Source organism: Rhinichthys klamathensis, unplaced genomic scaffold (assembly GCF_029890125.1).
Source record: "Rhinichthys klamathensis goyatoka isolate OS25496 unplaced genomic scaffold, OSU_Roscu_1.1 h1tg000196l_1, whole genome shotgun sequence".
Classification (NCBI taxonomy): Eukaryota; Metazoa; Chordata; class Actinopteri; order Cypriniformes; family Leuciscidae; genus Rhinichthys; species Rhinichthys klamathensis.
Window position 1 is genome coordinate 2,939,051 of NW_026606722.1, and position 15,149 is coordinate 2,954,199.

At 38.6% G+C, this 15,149-nt stretch overlaps 1 protein-coding gene across 3 annotated transcripts in view; it reads right to left on the reverse strand.

Moving 5' to 3' along the window:
- Positions 1-15,149, reverse strand: part of LOC130096056 (disks large-associated protein 2-like) — a 155,485-nt gene that overhangs the window by 35,501 nt on the left and 104,835 nt on the right. Inside the window, exon 7 of one of the 3 annotated variants that reach the window (XM_056262689.1) lies at positions 8,683-9,613. The exons of the other annotated variants lie outside the window; for them this stretch is intronic. Coding sequence (XP_056118664.1) covers positions 8,781-9,613 — 833 coding nt within the window. The 3' untranslated portion in view covers positions 8,683-8,780. Of the gene's footprint in view, positions 1-8,682; positions 9,614-15,149 lie in introns of those variants that run through there. 3 annotated transcript variants of the gene reach the window in all.

Sequence of the window (15,149 nt, forward strand, 5' to 3'; positions counted from 1 at the left end):
TTGGGGTGAAGTCTCCATTCCCCGAGCCTCAGCCCCTGCCTCGACAGGATGTCTGCACCCACATCCGAATGCCATGGAATGTAGAGTGCCCTCAGGGAGAGCTCTCTGCTTTGAGCCTAGGATCTGCTGCACCAACCTAAAAAAAGGGGGAGTGAATGCAGTCTGCCCAAGTGATTTATGCAAGAGACTACTGATGTACCAACACATGGTAACACCTCAGGTCTGGGAGGAAGTACCCGAGAGACAGATATACAACCTTAATTTCTAGGCAATTTTTGTGCTGAAGAAGATGTTAGTCTTCCCAGTCCCCTCGGGCTAATCCTGAATGGCACCTGTGAGGGGTGCACCCATAGTTACCATCTTGCAATGACAACGTGTTCACATGTGAGGAACTGGGGTCTCCTCCACACAGAAAGGGAACAAATCCCTCTGCGTGTTACCTTTCTCTTCTTCAGGGGGTTGCACAATGCACAAAGGTATCATGTTGGCAGTCTTTGGTATTTTTGGCCAGAAATCTCTTGACTTGGCTTGATTTCTTTCATCGCGGCTAGAATGGACTCTGTTCGAGCAGGAGACAGTGCCTGCATGAAAATTAAGTCCAACACCACCCAAATAAACAATTTTCTTGCTGTTCAGTCTCGAACCCCAAATTCTTCAAATGAGTGAGAACGATATCTTGATGCCGAACTGCTAACTCTTTCTACTAGGCCAATATGAGCCAGTCGTCCATATAAGAGAAGATTGTTCTCTTCTCGTAAAAGAGTAGGGGTGTAACCCCGGTGTCCTGGCCACATTCCACCCATTGGCCCCTGCCAATCATGGCCTCCTAATAATCCCCATCCACTGAATTGGCTCTATCACTCTCTCTCTCCTCTCCAACTATAGCTGGTGTGTGGTGAGCGCACTGGCGCCGTTGTACTGTGGATGCCGTCGCATCATCCAAGTGGATGCTGCACACTGGTGCTGGTTGAGGAGAGAACCCCTGATATGATTGTAAAGCGCTTTGGGTGTACAGTAGTACATATGAAAGCGCTATGTAAATGCCTCATTCATTCATTCATTCATAACTGAGTACCCTGGATTCTTAATGGAGCCAGCGCAGGATCCATGGACTTTGTGAAAGTGCAGGGTGACAAGGCTAGGCCAAATGGAAGCACCTAAGAGTGGTAAGCTTCACCCCTGAAAGCGAACCTGAGATTCTTTCTGAGAACACTTCCTGTGGTGTTGCAGAAGTTTGATATGAAAGTATGTATCCAGCATCCTATCATGACAAACCAATCCCCGGATTGAATTTGAAACATGATATCCTTGAGCATGAGCATCATGAACCTGTAAGTCTGCAGAGTATGGTTCTGAGCCCGCAGGTCTAAAATCTGGCTGTTTACACACTGGCTCTTTGCCCCTCCCAGAATGCTGCTGATTGCTTCTTAATCATCTGAAACCTATTTACAACACCATTGACTGCGTCGTAGAATAGGCCAAAGCGGTGAAACCGGGGCATCCAGCAGAAAGCCTTTGTTTTTTTTCCTAGAGACCAGAGAGAATGAGCCACAAATGTCTCTCCATGTCAACCAACACAGCCATCAAATGGGCGATGGAGCAAGCCATCTGCTTTGTGGCATGGAGAGCAAGATCTGTGGCACGATGGTGTTCCCTCACTCCTTCACGAGAGTCCAGGACTTTTAACAGGTCAGACTGGTACGCCTGCAAGTTAGCCATCATATGCAGTGACGCACCAGCTTGACCTGCTGCCTCATAAGCCTTACTCATGAGGCCAGATGTAATAAAGGGTAGAGGGTAAAGTGGGCCTCTTCTGCGATGATGCTGAAGCAGGGGAGAGATGGCTAGGCCCACATCTTCACCCGTGGCATCAACGCATACCCATACTCCTTAACCCCTATGATAGCCAAATAATTTGATGTTGCACGTTTATGAATGGGTGCCAAGTACGGGCTGCTCCAGGACCTCGACACCCCAGTGTGAAGGTCTGAGTAGAATAGCAGATGTCTCAAATTTACTCTTTTTTACTTCTTTTTTCTCATCTGACCATTTAAGCCTGAGCTTATCCACCACACAGGTAACCACCTCGAGCAGTTCCTTGAAAGCACAAGACTGCGATGGCTGACGAGGCGTACCTTGGCCACCCAACACCTCAGAGCCAGAGGCGGCTGACAGTAGGTCCTTGTCTGGATCAGAAGAAATCGCTAGGCAACTTCTGAATCCAGAAAAAGGCTCTTAGAGGATGATGAAGGAGCAAGAAAAAGGGCAGTGCCCATTTCAAGCTCATCAACCAGCTCCATCTGCAACACACATGATTTGAGCAACTGTGCCACCTCAGCTGGCATGGGACCCGAACCACAAGGGGAGAGCCAGGCATGAGTGGAGCTTCCTCATTGAGTGACATTCCCAAAGAGGGCAATTGCCCCCTTGAGAGCTGACTTAGCATTCTCTGCTCCCAAGCAGATCACATATCATATTTGTCATCCCTTGTTAGGTAGTGAGGGCATGGTGGAATACACTGTTTGTAATTCTTGGATGCCATTATGTTGTTGTGTAACAAAGAAGCTGGTGATGTGCATTTTAGGCACATATTTGTGGTCTCGGTGGCGCTGTGGCACTACATCATCTGACTACGCTGTTGGCCAATACAATCGGCATGTTTCCACACGTTCTTCAGACTTCGGCTCACACAGGAGTGTTCCCAAAGCGTTAACGTTATGACGCAGTGTTCAGTTTCACTCGAAAGAGACCTATTGGTTAATGGCATTTAGGGTCAGGACATTAGCAAGTGACTTCAATGTATGTGGTTAAATAATTATTTCAAGTAAAGGGTCGGAGAGGTGTATGTATTTGTAATATTCTTTTTTATTCGTTTTTTTTATTTATTATTATGCCTATTATGTCCATATGTTTACTTATAAAAGAAACATACTTTCAAAATGGTTCTTTTTTTCCCAACACATCTTTAAGCACAGCAGTGTAGCTATGATCCCACATGAAATTCTGATGTCAAATGAGTGAAAACACCTGCACAACCCATGTCATATCTGTTAATGATTTCCTTTTTTTATGTTTATCACAGAAAAGAAAAAGAAAATACATAAGGCCATGTATACATTGAAAAAAATCTAAACAAATCAAAATCACAGTTAGTTTGTAAAGAGAAGCACATATAACATGTTTTGGAGAATTAAATGATTATTTCAGCTAAAAACTCGCACTTAAATCATTCCAAACCCTTTGTTTTCTTTCTTTCGTAGAACATGTAAGTCATACAGTTTTTGAATGACACGAGGGTCAAAAAGGACAGAATTTTAATTTTGGGCTGAAAATTAAGTCCCCCTAATCTCAAATACTCAATAGTTATTTAATTATTAGAATTCCAGTCCTATAAATAACAATGTAGTTTGATCAAATATGACATCTGTTAATAGAGGGAGCATGTTATTTCATTGTAGTTTTGCCATTAAACTATAAGCAAGCTACATTTAAAAAATACATATTTTTGGTTTTTGGTGATACAATTAAATCTCATTATCTCAAAAAATCATCATCATGACATCTAAATTTCACAGCTACCATTGCCTTATTCCTTTATAACAATACTGTACACAATTGTTCTTTACTTGCTGTATTGACAATGGTAAAAATGTAGCTGCTACATTGAAACAGAATGAATTAGCATAACACACAAATGCAAATACTTATAACAACATTATCAACAGCAACAAAAGAAGCAAAGGGTTACAATAAATGCCTGAGATTCATGCAAGGTTTGTCAAAAAATATCTAAGGGCTTCATCTCGCCCTTTAAGTTCTGTTTAAAATGAAATAGACACATGCCAGTGACGCATACAGAAAAACACAGGACTTGCATAGAATGAATGAAGGTCGTAAGATTGAAAGAACATCTGCAATATCATCAGCACCTTTAAACAAACATATTTTCATTCCCTGAACATGTCTCTTAGGAAATCAAAAACAGAAATCAAAACTGGAACAATTCATCAGTCTATTGCACCTCTGTAGGTATAAACAGTATGGTACCTATTGTGTTTCAATTGTTTTAGAGAAGAAAGTATACATATAAGCAATATAAACCAATAAATTATATCTGAATGTTGAATAACAGTTCATAGGTCATTTACACCACAATAAATACATAATGCATCATACAATTTCTTTTATAAATCTGTTGGCCCTTTTAGCTGTTCATTTATTTCTTATGGCTAAACCCTTGTTGGGTAAAGCTCATGTTGAAATATACAGCATATCATTGATTCCCACACCGTGGACATTTGCAATATAATATAATGCTCTATAATGCTTCTAAAATCCATACATTTTTACACACATTCTCTGTGTCACTGTTTCAAAGTGATTCTCTTATTTCTGACAGAATAAAAAATGAGGCAAAAATCCAAATAACAGAGAGCAAGTCAAGAGGCCCAAACAATATATCTTCACTATTTGAATGGATAGTTCACCCAAAAATTGAAAATGCTGTCAACATTTGCCCAGCCTCATATCATTGCTTCTTCTCAAAAGAAGATATTTTGAAAAATGTCACATGCAATGTCAATTAAAGTTAATAGGCTCAAATGTTGTTTTGGATCTGACTTTCATTAAAGGAGTAGTTCTCTTGAAAATTAAAATTAGCCCATGATTTACTCACCCTGAAGCCATCCTAGGTGTATATGACTTTCTTCCTTCAGACAAATATGAGTTATATTAAAAAAATATCCTGGCTCTTTTGATTGGCTCTTGATTGCAACCATCAGTTTGAAGCTGGAGTTTGTTTATGATGGATGGATGCACTTTTTTGAGCTTCAAACTGATGATTATCAAGCTTGGTAGCGTCAGGGTGTTTATTGATATAACTCCGATTGTATTCGTCTGAAAGAAGAATGTCATATACACCTAGGATGGCTTGAGGGTGAGTAAATCATGGGCTAATTTTCATTTTTAAGTGAACTACTCCTTTAAGGACAAAATAGTAAAAACATATTTTGTGCTCCACAGAAGTAGGAAGTCAGTCATACAGGTTTGGGACAACATAAGTCTAAGAACATGATTTCAGAATTGTCAGTTTTGAGTGAACTATCTTTTAAATGTGTGCATTGTGTGCACTGTCTCTTTTAATTAAGCCAATTAAAGCAGTTAAACTGTCACCAAGCATGATAAATCAATATCTCCATTTGCAACAGGACACACATCAGCAAGACCCTATTCGTAGATTAATGAGCTAAAAAAATAAAAAGCCTAGAAATTACGTCACTAGTAATGACGGTGTCAGTACATTCAAACCGTGCCACTCCGTGCTTTGCAAAGGAGCAAGGACATTTGAGGTGTCTTTAATGCCAAATAATTGGCTAGCTCAATGACCAAAAAAAAAAAAAAAAAAAAAACACTGGTGGCATAGAGCTAGTGGATTTAAGATCCTTTCATTGGATAGTTGTAAAAAATCCACATTTGGTATTTGAAAAGTTAGAAATGCTAAAATTGATCTTTTAAGTATAATGATGTGAGTGAATTTGATCATTTACTCAAGGTAAATAGAGATATGTATACCGCACATGATGTTGTGATTAATTTCTTGAATATTTCAGAAATTCTTATTTAAGATTGCAAACTTCTGTTACTACCACTCAAGGTAACACTGGCAAATCTAAATAATGAATTGTGTTGTAATATTTCAAATTAAGCCCCCCTTTTAAATATACTATATAGACAAATATTGCCTTAAACTTTGGCATGAGGAGTTATTTTATAGTAAACAAAATAGTTTGATATAGCCTCTGTTATAAATAAACTACTTTAACCTAGTACATAAAAATATATTTTATGAAGGAATGTTTATCTTATATTTTTAACATGATACTTATTTTCTATGTTAACTATATTTATAAATGGTGGATAAATGCAATTTTTCCATAAGTGTCACAGTGACTCGTTTACTATATTATAGTGGCACACGGAGATTGAATGTCCTGCAAGTAAACCCCTAAATAAATAAAAGTTATGTTATTTAAATAATTTGATTTAAATATCTTATGTACATTTTGTGCATATAGAACTGGTTACGCATGCTGTGTGTGTGTCCTGTGGAGAAAAATGCAGATGGTCCCTTAAATGCAAAAGTGACTTGCAATGAAAAAATCTTTAAAGTAGAATCTTTTTCGCATTTTGTATTCTTGATTAAACAAAAAATAAAGGTTTGCGTTGGTGATAAAGTCAAGGTCACAGTTACAGAATATTTATGAGAAAAATTGTATGACAATTACAGAAGTAATCATTTTGTGAAGCTACATAGAAAGTACAAAACTACAGTAGTGCTGAGCGATAATCAGTTCATATTCAGGGAATTATGAAATTATGAATTATTAAATTATCTGTGAGTTATGTGGGTTTTCATGACATCATATTTATGAAAGGGACATATTTTTTGACCACATGATTTAAAGAGAGTGGCAAGTTTCAATTACAATCTTATTCAGACATTCTTTGGAATAAAAATGTCATTGGTTATTCATCATTTTTTAAATGATAATTTATGATTTACAAGGCACAACAAAAGTCATTCTTACAGTCATTTACAGTTATATATAAATTCTATAAATTGTAAACATACTAACGGGTTGAAATAAAACCATGTTTTAGTGTTGGTAACTACTGATAGCTTGCACAGCTGTAACCGAATATTTAGGACTGAGAGTAGAAGTCAAAAACAGCCATAGAGAAATCTGAAATTTAGGGGGATACCCATCGCTGTATAGTTTCAATGAAATAAACTGCATTTCTTTCCATAACTTGATTAAAGTATTATAATCATAAAATACCACTCAGCACTACTTTGTAAATAGTCAACAGATGCTTACTATATATATATATATATATATATATATATATATATATATATTGGCTAGTAATTACACACTGCAGATGCAGAGTTACAATAAATATGTTAAGGGCTTATGCTTTAATAAAAATAGCATTTGAAATGAGTGACTTCTAATCCATCTATACATTACTTTCCTGGGAGACTGAGAACATAAAGTAGAATTTCAAAATGAACTGAATGCCAATCTGATAACACTAATGTTCCAATGTTCCATTTCTGGTGTAGCTTAACATGATTGCTGTATATGGTTCATCATTTTCACTTGAAATGAAAAGCAAAGCATTGTGTGACGGCTATAGATCGGTTCACTTTGCAGTCCAATATAATGGGCTTCCTATAAGGTTTTTAGAATAGAGAATTTCGATGTCAAGTAAGTTCAAATATGTTGTTCTACAGCGTAAATTACACAAAGTCAAGGTTCAAACGTGCCATTTGAAACTTAAAAAAAATGCTAACAAGTTGTTACATAAGAATATAAATGGCTATCCAATTTATCAAGCGGTCCTGCTTTATATTATGTGTCTCTAAGTACTCTCTTTAATAGATCTATTGGTGTAATGTACTTGTGTTCATGTTGCAAAACACTGCTATTAAGGTGTAATACGGCTAAGGTTAGGGACAGGTAATCTGATTTTTTTTATGGTAATAAAAATAGACTTAAGCGAAGACCTAAGCCTTTAAAATTACATTAAATACATAATAACAATGAGACAATAATATTTGGTTAACCAAGTAATCATATGGTTTCATAGAACACGGTTAAAATACATAAGCATCTTATGTACATTATGTATTATAACAAATGCCTGCAGAGTGCCCCAACGGCCCTGGTTGTTGTTACACTTTACGGCTGATCAAATCCTTGTTTAATTTTGGCCAGACGACATTTAATTCAAATGTGTACTTAATCTTTAATATTTGGCCACTTATTTACAATAGAAATGCTACAGCCACTGTAATTTCTCGAACAAGAATATGTGGACGTCAAAATTCAGAGTGAGGGTTTAAACTTTTATTTTAAAATCGTGATGAACAGTTTGCATATTTAGAAACATGTTGTATTCTCCTGTGTTAACGTAGGTTTATAAATGATTTACGTTACAAATCTGATGAAATGGCGCACATCGCGTTCCCAGATGAATGTTATAAGCAACCCGGACTCATAGCATATGCAGAGATGGAGTTTGAGACGCATATAAATGATAACAGTTCACGTGGAGCAGCGTTTACTGTGAACTGAGGCGCTCCGAGACTCAAATAAGTAACCTACATGGATTTATTAAAAATTATATATACTTAATATAAAGTGGGTTCCATCATGCATACCGTAGTTCTTATGTAACAACTTGTTAGCAACCACACAGTGATTTCAAAGTTCACGTTAGAGGTATGAGTGTGTGTAGTTTATGGTCTACTGTAGAACAAAGTGGTTGGTGCTAATGTTAACCACAGATGTAATTATACTCAGAAATGGAAAACTACCATTCTAAAGGTCCATCTTTATCCTTCAACTATGTTCATAACCTCTTTTGGTCAGATTGAGTGGTGAGATCATTCACCACTGTCACACATGAACTGCTTGGACAATGGACAACACACTGACAGCGACAGTCAGACAAATTGTGACATTCCCTACAATGCTAATAACATTCATGAATCATTTCCGTGGTGATGTAAACTGATTGTATGATCTGGCACAGCCATTGCTTCCATCTAGAATGGCTACACTATTCCCGTTTCGCCAAAACGGCACTTTCTCCTATAGCGGCATCTTTGCAAAGAGAAAAGCGACAAGCTCTTCTCCGGGCGCAGGGTTTCCCCCAGGTGTATAGGGTTGATTCGGAAACAAAGTCAATGCTTGGTCCAGTGATGAAAATGATCAGAATGATAGAGATAAGTAGGACATTGGTCCACTAGTGTACTTTCTGCACCAGAGTTCAAGGCTGGCACTTCTTTGACCGTCCGCTCGACTGCAGTTCTTCTTCTTCCTCCCAGTGTCTAATTTGGATCTTCCCAGCGGCTTGGTCAACGGTGGGCCGGTGTTGGGCCTATCAGGACTGGCAGGGCTGGTTGGGCTGTTGGTGGCCGAGGTTCCTTCTGGAGTTCCCTCTGTGATCTCGATGCGTGGAGGCTCCATCAGGTCAAAAATATTGAAGGCAGCCGGTTCGGGCTGACACATGACTGAAGCGTCTGCAGTGTTTTGTTTCGCCAGACCGTTAGCACCAGTCTGGACGCCAATGGACACCCTCTCGCTCGACTGAGTGGAACTGGTGCTGGTGGCAGCCTCCCGGCACATCGTCCACATGTTGTAGCACTGTGTGAAATTAAAGAAGTTGCTGTTGAAAGTCTTGAGCTCTCCGCAGACGTCCCTGCGCAGCTCCGCTAGCTCGTAGCGCATTGCCGATATCTCCTCTTTCCACTGCATGTTGAAGGCAGCCACCATATTTGCCGACTCCTTGAAAGCCTGAATAGCCTGCGGGACGGGAGGATCTGGTGGAGGCTGGGACGGGGGCGGACATGGGACTCGGTAGCCGTGCGAGGAGGTCGGTGGAACGGAGATAGCCGTGACCGTGGAACTGGTGCTGTGTTGACTACGTCCAGCATTTTCTCTTTCAAACCTCTCGATTTCTTGATATGCTGAGGAGCTGGCGCCATCATCGTCCTCAATATCCTCATTTAGCAATGAGATGCCCTCCATTGCATCATACCCCTCTGGAAGACAAATTTGAATATAGAGATAGGGACATTCAAAGGGATGAACAGCTGTGGAATTTGGCGAAGCCTCTCAGTTTATCTAACGTCAACACTTGTTTTATGTCTCACATTAGCAGTCTGTGAGTGAAGGCCCTGCACACACCATTCTCAACTGCATAGGTTTCTGGGAGTAAATTCAGGAACCTTCCTATGAAGAAAGACTCGAGAAAAATATTATACATAAGATTTTGATTTCATCAGAAAAAGTTTTGGGAAGTCTTTTTCGCTGTTAATGCAAAAATCGAGTTTGTTTTCACAGGAAGCAAGTAAATACATCTGTTTTACTAACAGCTTGGGCCAGCGCAAACCCTCTTGTGCGTTAAAAAACTACTGTCATGATTTACTAAAGACACTAAAGGCGTGGACTGGCGACTGGCCTTATTGGATATGCATTTGTAGGAGTTTCCCTTCCAGGTGCAACATTTATGGGAGGAGAGTATTTAAATGAATCACGCAAGGTGATTTACTAAGGTTTGCGCTCGTCAATGTACTGGTGTTTACGCCATTATTTACCGCCCCCCAAAAAAGCACGTCTTAAACCAGGCAGTACCTGGTAGATTGCGTTGGTCATTATGGAAATGATCCGGCTGTCTGTGTTCTTTCATTTGCACGTCGTTAGTAGATCAAGCGCAGAACTTTCCACTCCCATCGGTGCTGTTTTGGAATTGCGCTCTCACGCTAATTTGCCGTTTAGTAAATCTGGCCCTAGGTTTAATGCAGGGGTGTTGCAATACCTTTTTTTTCCCCCGGGATTGATGTAACAGGGTCGTCTCAAGCATGGGACGGGGCCCAGTGCGAGGTAGCGGAAACGGGGCTGTCCTTGGTACTTTCGTCACACGGGGCCCCCCTCAAGTGCGGGTCCCAGTGCGGTTGCACCACCCTAAGAATCTGATAATATTCCAGCTATCATTTCATGCGCTTTATATCAGCTGTTTAAAATCAGAACTAGTGATGCCAGATTTGCAAATCAATCAAACTTTGATCTAATCGGACAAACAGGAATGCGAAAAGGTCCAAAATTGTTCACGATTCAGTTTGATTTATTCGGGTAGTTCACTCACACTGAAATAGAAATGGGATATTTCACATGTGTCAAACTGGAGGGTCCAAAAACCTTTGTAGCTCCAAAACACCTGGAAGTTTCTAGTAATCCAGATTTATATTTTTCACTTGATTAGATGGTTCAGCTGTGTTTAATTAGAGTTGGAGGTAAACTCTGTAGGACCGTTGCCCTCCAGGAATTTGACACCCCTGGGATATTTTATAAGACAGTAAACAAAAAGAGCGCTGGATGAGGTTGATATTTCCCTACAATACATTGTAGGAAGCAAAACATCTTCTATCTTTCAAATGTCTTCTTATTGTCCAACAAAGCAGCACTGTATTGCCCATGCAGCTTGTGAGAGACTATCCATTTATATCCAAACTGTTGGCACACCTTTTTTGATAGTGTACTGTACTCAGTGTTGGGAAAGTTCATTTTCTACATGAACTAGTTCAAAGTTCAGTTCACAAATTTTAAAATGAACTAGTTCAGTTCATAGTTCATACTTCAAAAAATTAACTAGTTCATAGTTCTTTTTTTTCCATATGTTGCTGCGAGCTTTTTTTTATTTATTTAATTATTGCCACAGGGCATATACAACCACAGACAGCAATTATTTTATGGACGGGCAAAGTTTGCACAGAAATGTAAGATATTTCCCATCCTTACCGACCTTGTCATACAACTCGTTTAAATAATCATACGACGCCTCCTCGCTCGCCGCTTTGTCGAATACATGCTGCTTTTTGTCTTGATGACGCATGCGGCGGTGCGACACTGGTGGCTGGTGTTGCCAGATTGGGTGTTTTTTTTGCTACATATTAAGGCCTGTTTACGTGTGTTTTAGCCGGGGTTTCGCCTGGAAGGCTCTATAGAAATCTGGCACCCTATTGAACACAGTTACACTGAGAGAGCGTGTGTTGTGTTCACAGACACCACCAAAATGAACGAGTTCACAGTAACGTTCATCAGGCAGCAATTCAGTACGTTCAGTTCACGTTCGCCCAAAATATGAACGAGTTCATGAACTATCGTTCATTGAACGCGTTCAGGCACAACACTGACTGTACTGACGAAAGGCTAGAATCGCCACTGGTTTAATGAAAGTGTTCATTTGAAAACCAAAAACTGAATATGATTTATTGCAGTCGAGCACATGGTGTTGTCAGGGTCTTTCACTTTTTTACTCACATAAATTTAGCCTTCAGATGTGTGTTTACACTGCCTTCTCACTCGCGTCAGAACATCTCCTTTCCATCTCTTCACAGCATAACCATTAAAAAACAATATTTCAATGCTATCAACCAGCTTTTATCCATTTAACAAATCACAGAGCATTGTGGCAAATGTGGAGGATTTTAGTGTTTTTTGTTTTGTGCAACAGAAAAGATGAAAAGGCAATAAAATGTCACGCAATCATTCAGGCAAGGAGATATGAACCCTATTGAATATGTTAAAAGCTCATCTATCGAGCTGATTGGACCATGTGGAGATTATAGGGGCGATATTTAGAAGAAGTACAATCCAATAACATTGTTAGGTCTTTGTGAGGGCTGCACCAGGCAGAGGCTGCAATCCCACTGTCCATCACAGCTGAAATCTTCCACACCAGCTCTTACTTCCAACCGCATTTTGCTGGCCATGTTTGATCTTCAAGGATGCCAAGGTTGGTATAAAAATGGAGAAAAATGGTAAAAGTGACCCAACCATTTTTTTTTTCAAACATTCTAAGAAATCCTATCCATCCACTGTCATAAAAAACAGCAACATTTAAAAATATTTGCTTTTCCCATTCAGTCATTAACAGGAATGTTCCGGGTTCGATTTAAGCTGTAGTGACAGCATCTGCAACATGATGTCGATTACCACATAATTTCAACCCATCCCTCAAAACATGCATTTGCACGTACAGTAATATACTTACAATGAACTTCTGGGGCAAAGCATTGCACCAGTATAAATACAAACTGTTGCAAAAATATCACCACAAGAAACTGTAAACATTAGATGTTAACATGAGACTAGTGTGATAATATTGCTAAAAAATGTGCATTTTTTAAAACCTTTTAGAATGTCTTGCCCCATAGACTTTTATTGTAAGTGAATGTCTTACTGTAAGGACATTGTTTTTGTTATATAGTCAAAAAAAAAAATTCTGTGGCAATCAACAGCATTTAAAAAATAATAAAATAAAATAATAATAAAAATAAAAAAATAGTTGTGAAATGCCTTTCATGCTACTTTGGCAACTGAACACTGGTTGTCCCTAATCTGACCTTTAGTTATGTGTCTTTCAAAGGACTAGTCCTGATTTAGTTGAGAAGGCAGTGCAAAAACACACATATCCATTGAAAGATGTATGCGTGTTGACATTATAATACCTGTGACAGGCATCCCTCCAGCTGCTCTTTTCCCCTGGATCTCCTTCCTGTGATGGCCAATGAGGGGCCATGCCACCCTCCCTCCCTTTCCACCATCACAGAACACCCAACTCAATATTTCCCATTGATTTTAGCCGCAACTAAATTTAGCTTCATCTACTTGGTGAATCTATGGGGTTTGCTTGATAACATTTCTCTGATAGGTCAGTGCTTTTGAAGTGCTTTTTCTATTAACTATAGAACCAGAGAGCATCAATACCAGAGCTTAAGCAATTATTTAAGCTTTTAAAAGTCTTTAAGGGAAGAAAACATCTAATTTAGCTTCTAACACATACACAAAGTATGGTTATTTTTGTAAAAACCAAAGTAGTACAGGACTGCTGGAACAAGAAGTCCTCCAGAGTGAAACAGACTGGATGAAATCCTTTTGAGAAAATGGTTTTGTCCTACAGCCGGTTGACGTGAGCTGACAGGGATTGCGTTCAGAGCCATATGTGGTGAAAGCACTTCAGCAGAGTGAGACGGTGGGATTGGAGAGCTCTCCTTTCTCCTTAGAGTCTTCAGTGTGTGGTCAGTATGAGTTTTTGACAGTGTGAAGGTCCAATTAAATCAAACTCCAGTTTGAATAAACACAAAGAACCCCACATTTAATGAAAAAACAACGTTTGACTGGAGTGACCAAACAAATCATACCAAACAATTTAGCATTTTGGTTTTTAAAAATGTAAAAAAAAAAAAAAAAAAAAAAAATTACCCAGGTATTTTATTGTCACAATATTTGACATCAGTTTGTGGTATTTCAATAGGGTTCATAGCTTTACTCCATGTGTACACCAAACACAGCAGGGGTGTTGGGGAGGGTGTAGAGACGGGCATTCTGCTTGCACAAAGACACTGTGACACATGCACACTTTCTGATAAGTATGTGTTGCACAAAACCTCCACACCTGCTCTGTCAGGACTCCTTAAATTCATTTAGGTTGGGGGAAATTACGCATTGGTAAGGATTAATGGTAAAACTGGAATAGGATAATGGGATTTGTTTTCAGCTCCAGTTTTTGAATTCATAGAGAGATTATCAAATCATAATACTCTAGCTAATTCAATTAGCACATTAACAAACCACTAAAAATTCACCTCTGCGACAAAATTTCTCACATGCAGTATTACAATGAAACTTTTAGTTTTTCGATGCAAAAATATTCGACTCAAATATTCATTCATTATTAAATCCAAGCATTTTAAATAATTAAAAAAATTTTTTTAAAGTAGTTTTGTTCTAAAATATTTTTTTTTACAATAAATCAATTTTCTATAAAATTAAGGATTTACTGCATGCTTGGTTTAGTATACAGAAATAAATATATCCAAATATAGCTGCAAGCAGCAATTAAAGGGCCAAGCACAAAGGAGGGACAATAAGTCATGCCATTATGACTGGAAGCATCAGACCAACTGCAACAATGAGCAATTAAAGACATATTAAGATGTTTTAAGGCAAATAAATATATAAAATAGAATATAATTTGATGGTTTATCACTTTTTACCAATAGGTGGCGCTTTGACCAAATTGATGTGGTGTGGTCAGAATAAGGTGACAATGACACATGCAAAGTTTGGTGTCAATATGCCAAATTTTTGCATCATGTCATAACATTTTTTGATGCGGTATACAAAAAGGGTTTTGTCTATCGACACAAAATCCATTACTTTTGTCGGCATGGTCTGCAGATGATACGATTCGATTTTGGTGAAAATCGGACCAAAGGTCTAGGAGTCGTTGAAAAAGTAGGTTTTTAAAGAAAATCAAAATGGCCTACTACAGCTAAATTTGTATCCATGTTCTTGGCATTAACAAAATAATCTATTAAGACAATTAAGTTTCATTATAATAGGCTAATTTCATCAAAAGTTACTAGCATTTTTGGAAATTTCATTATAACTTTTGATCACAAAGTGGCGCTGCCCTGAAACTTTTTGAGTACCGTCAGGGCATGTTCGCAGGCCAAAGACACATACCGAGTTTCGTAAGGATATGCTAAAGCATTCGTAAAATATAGAATTTTA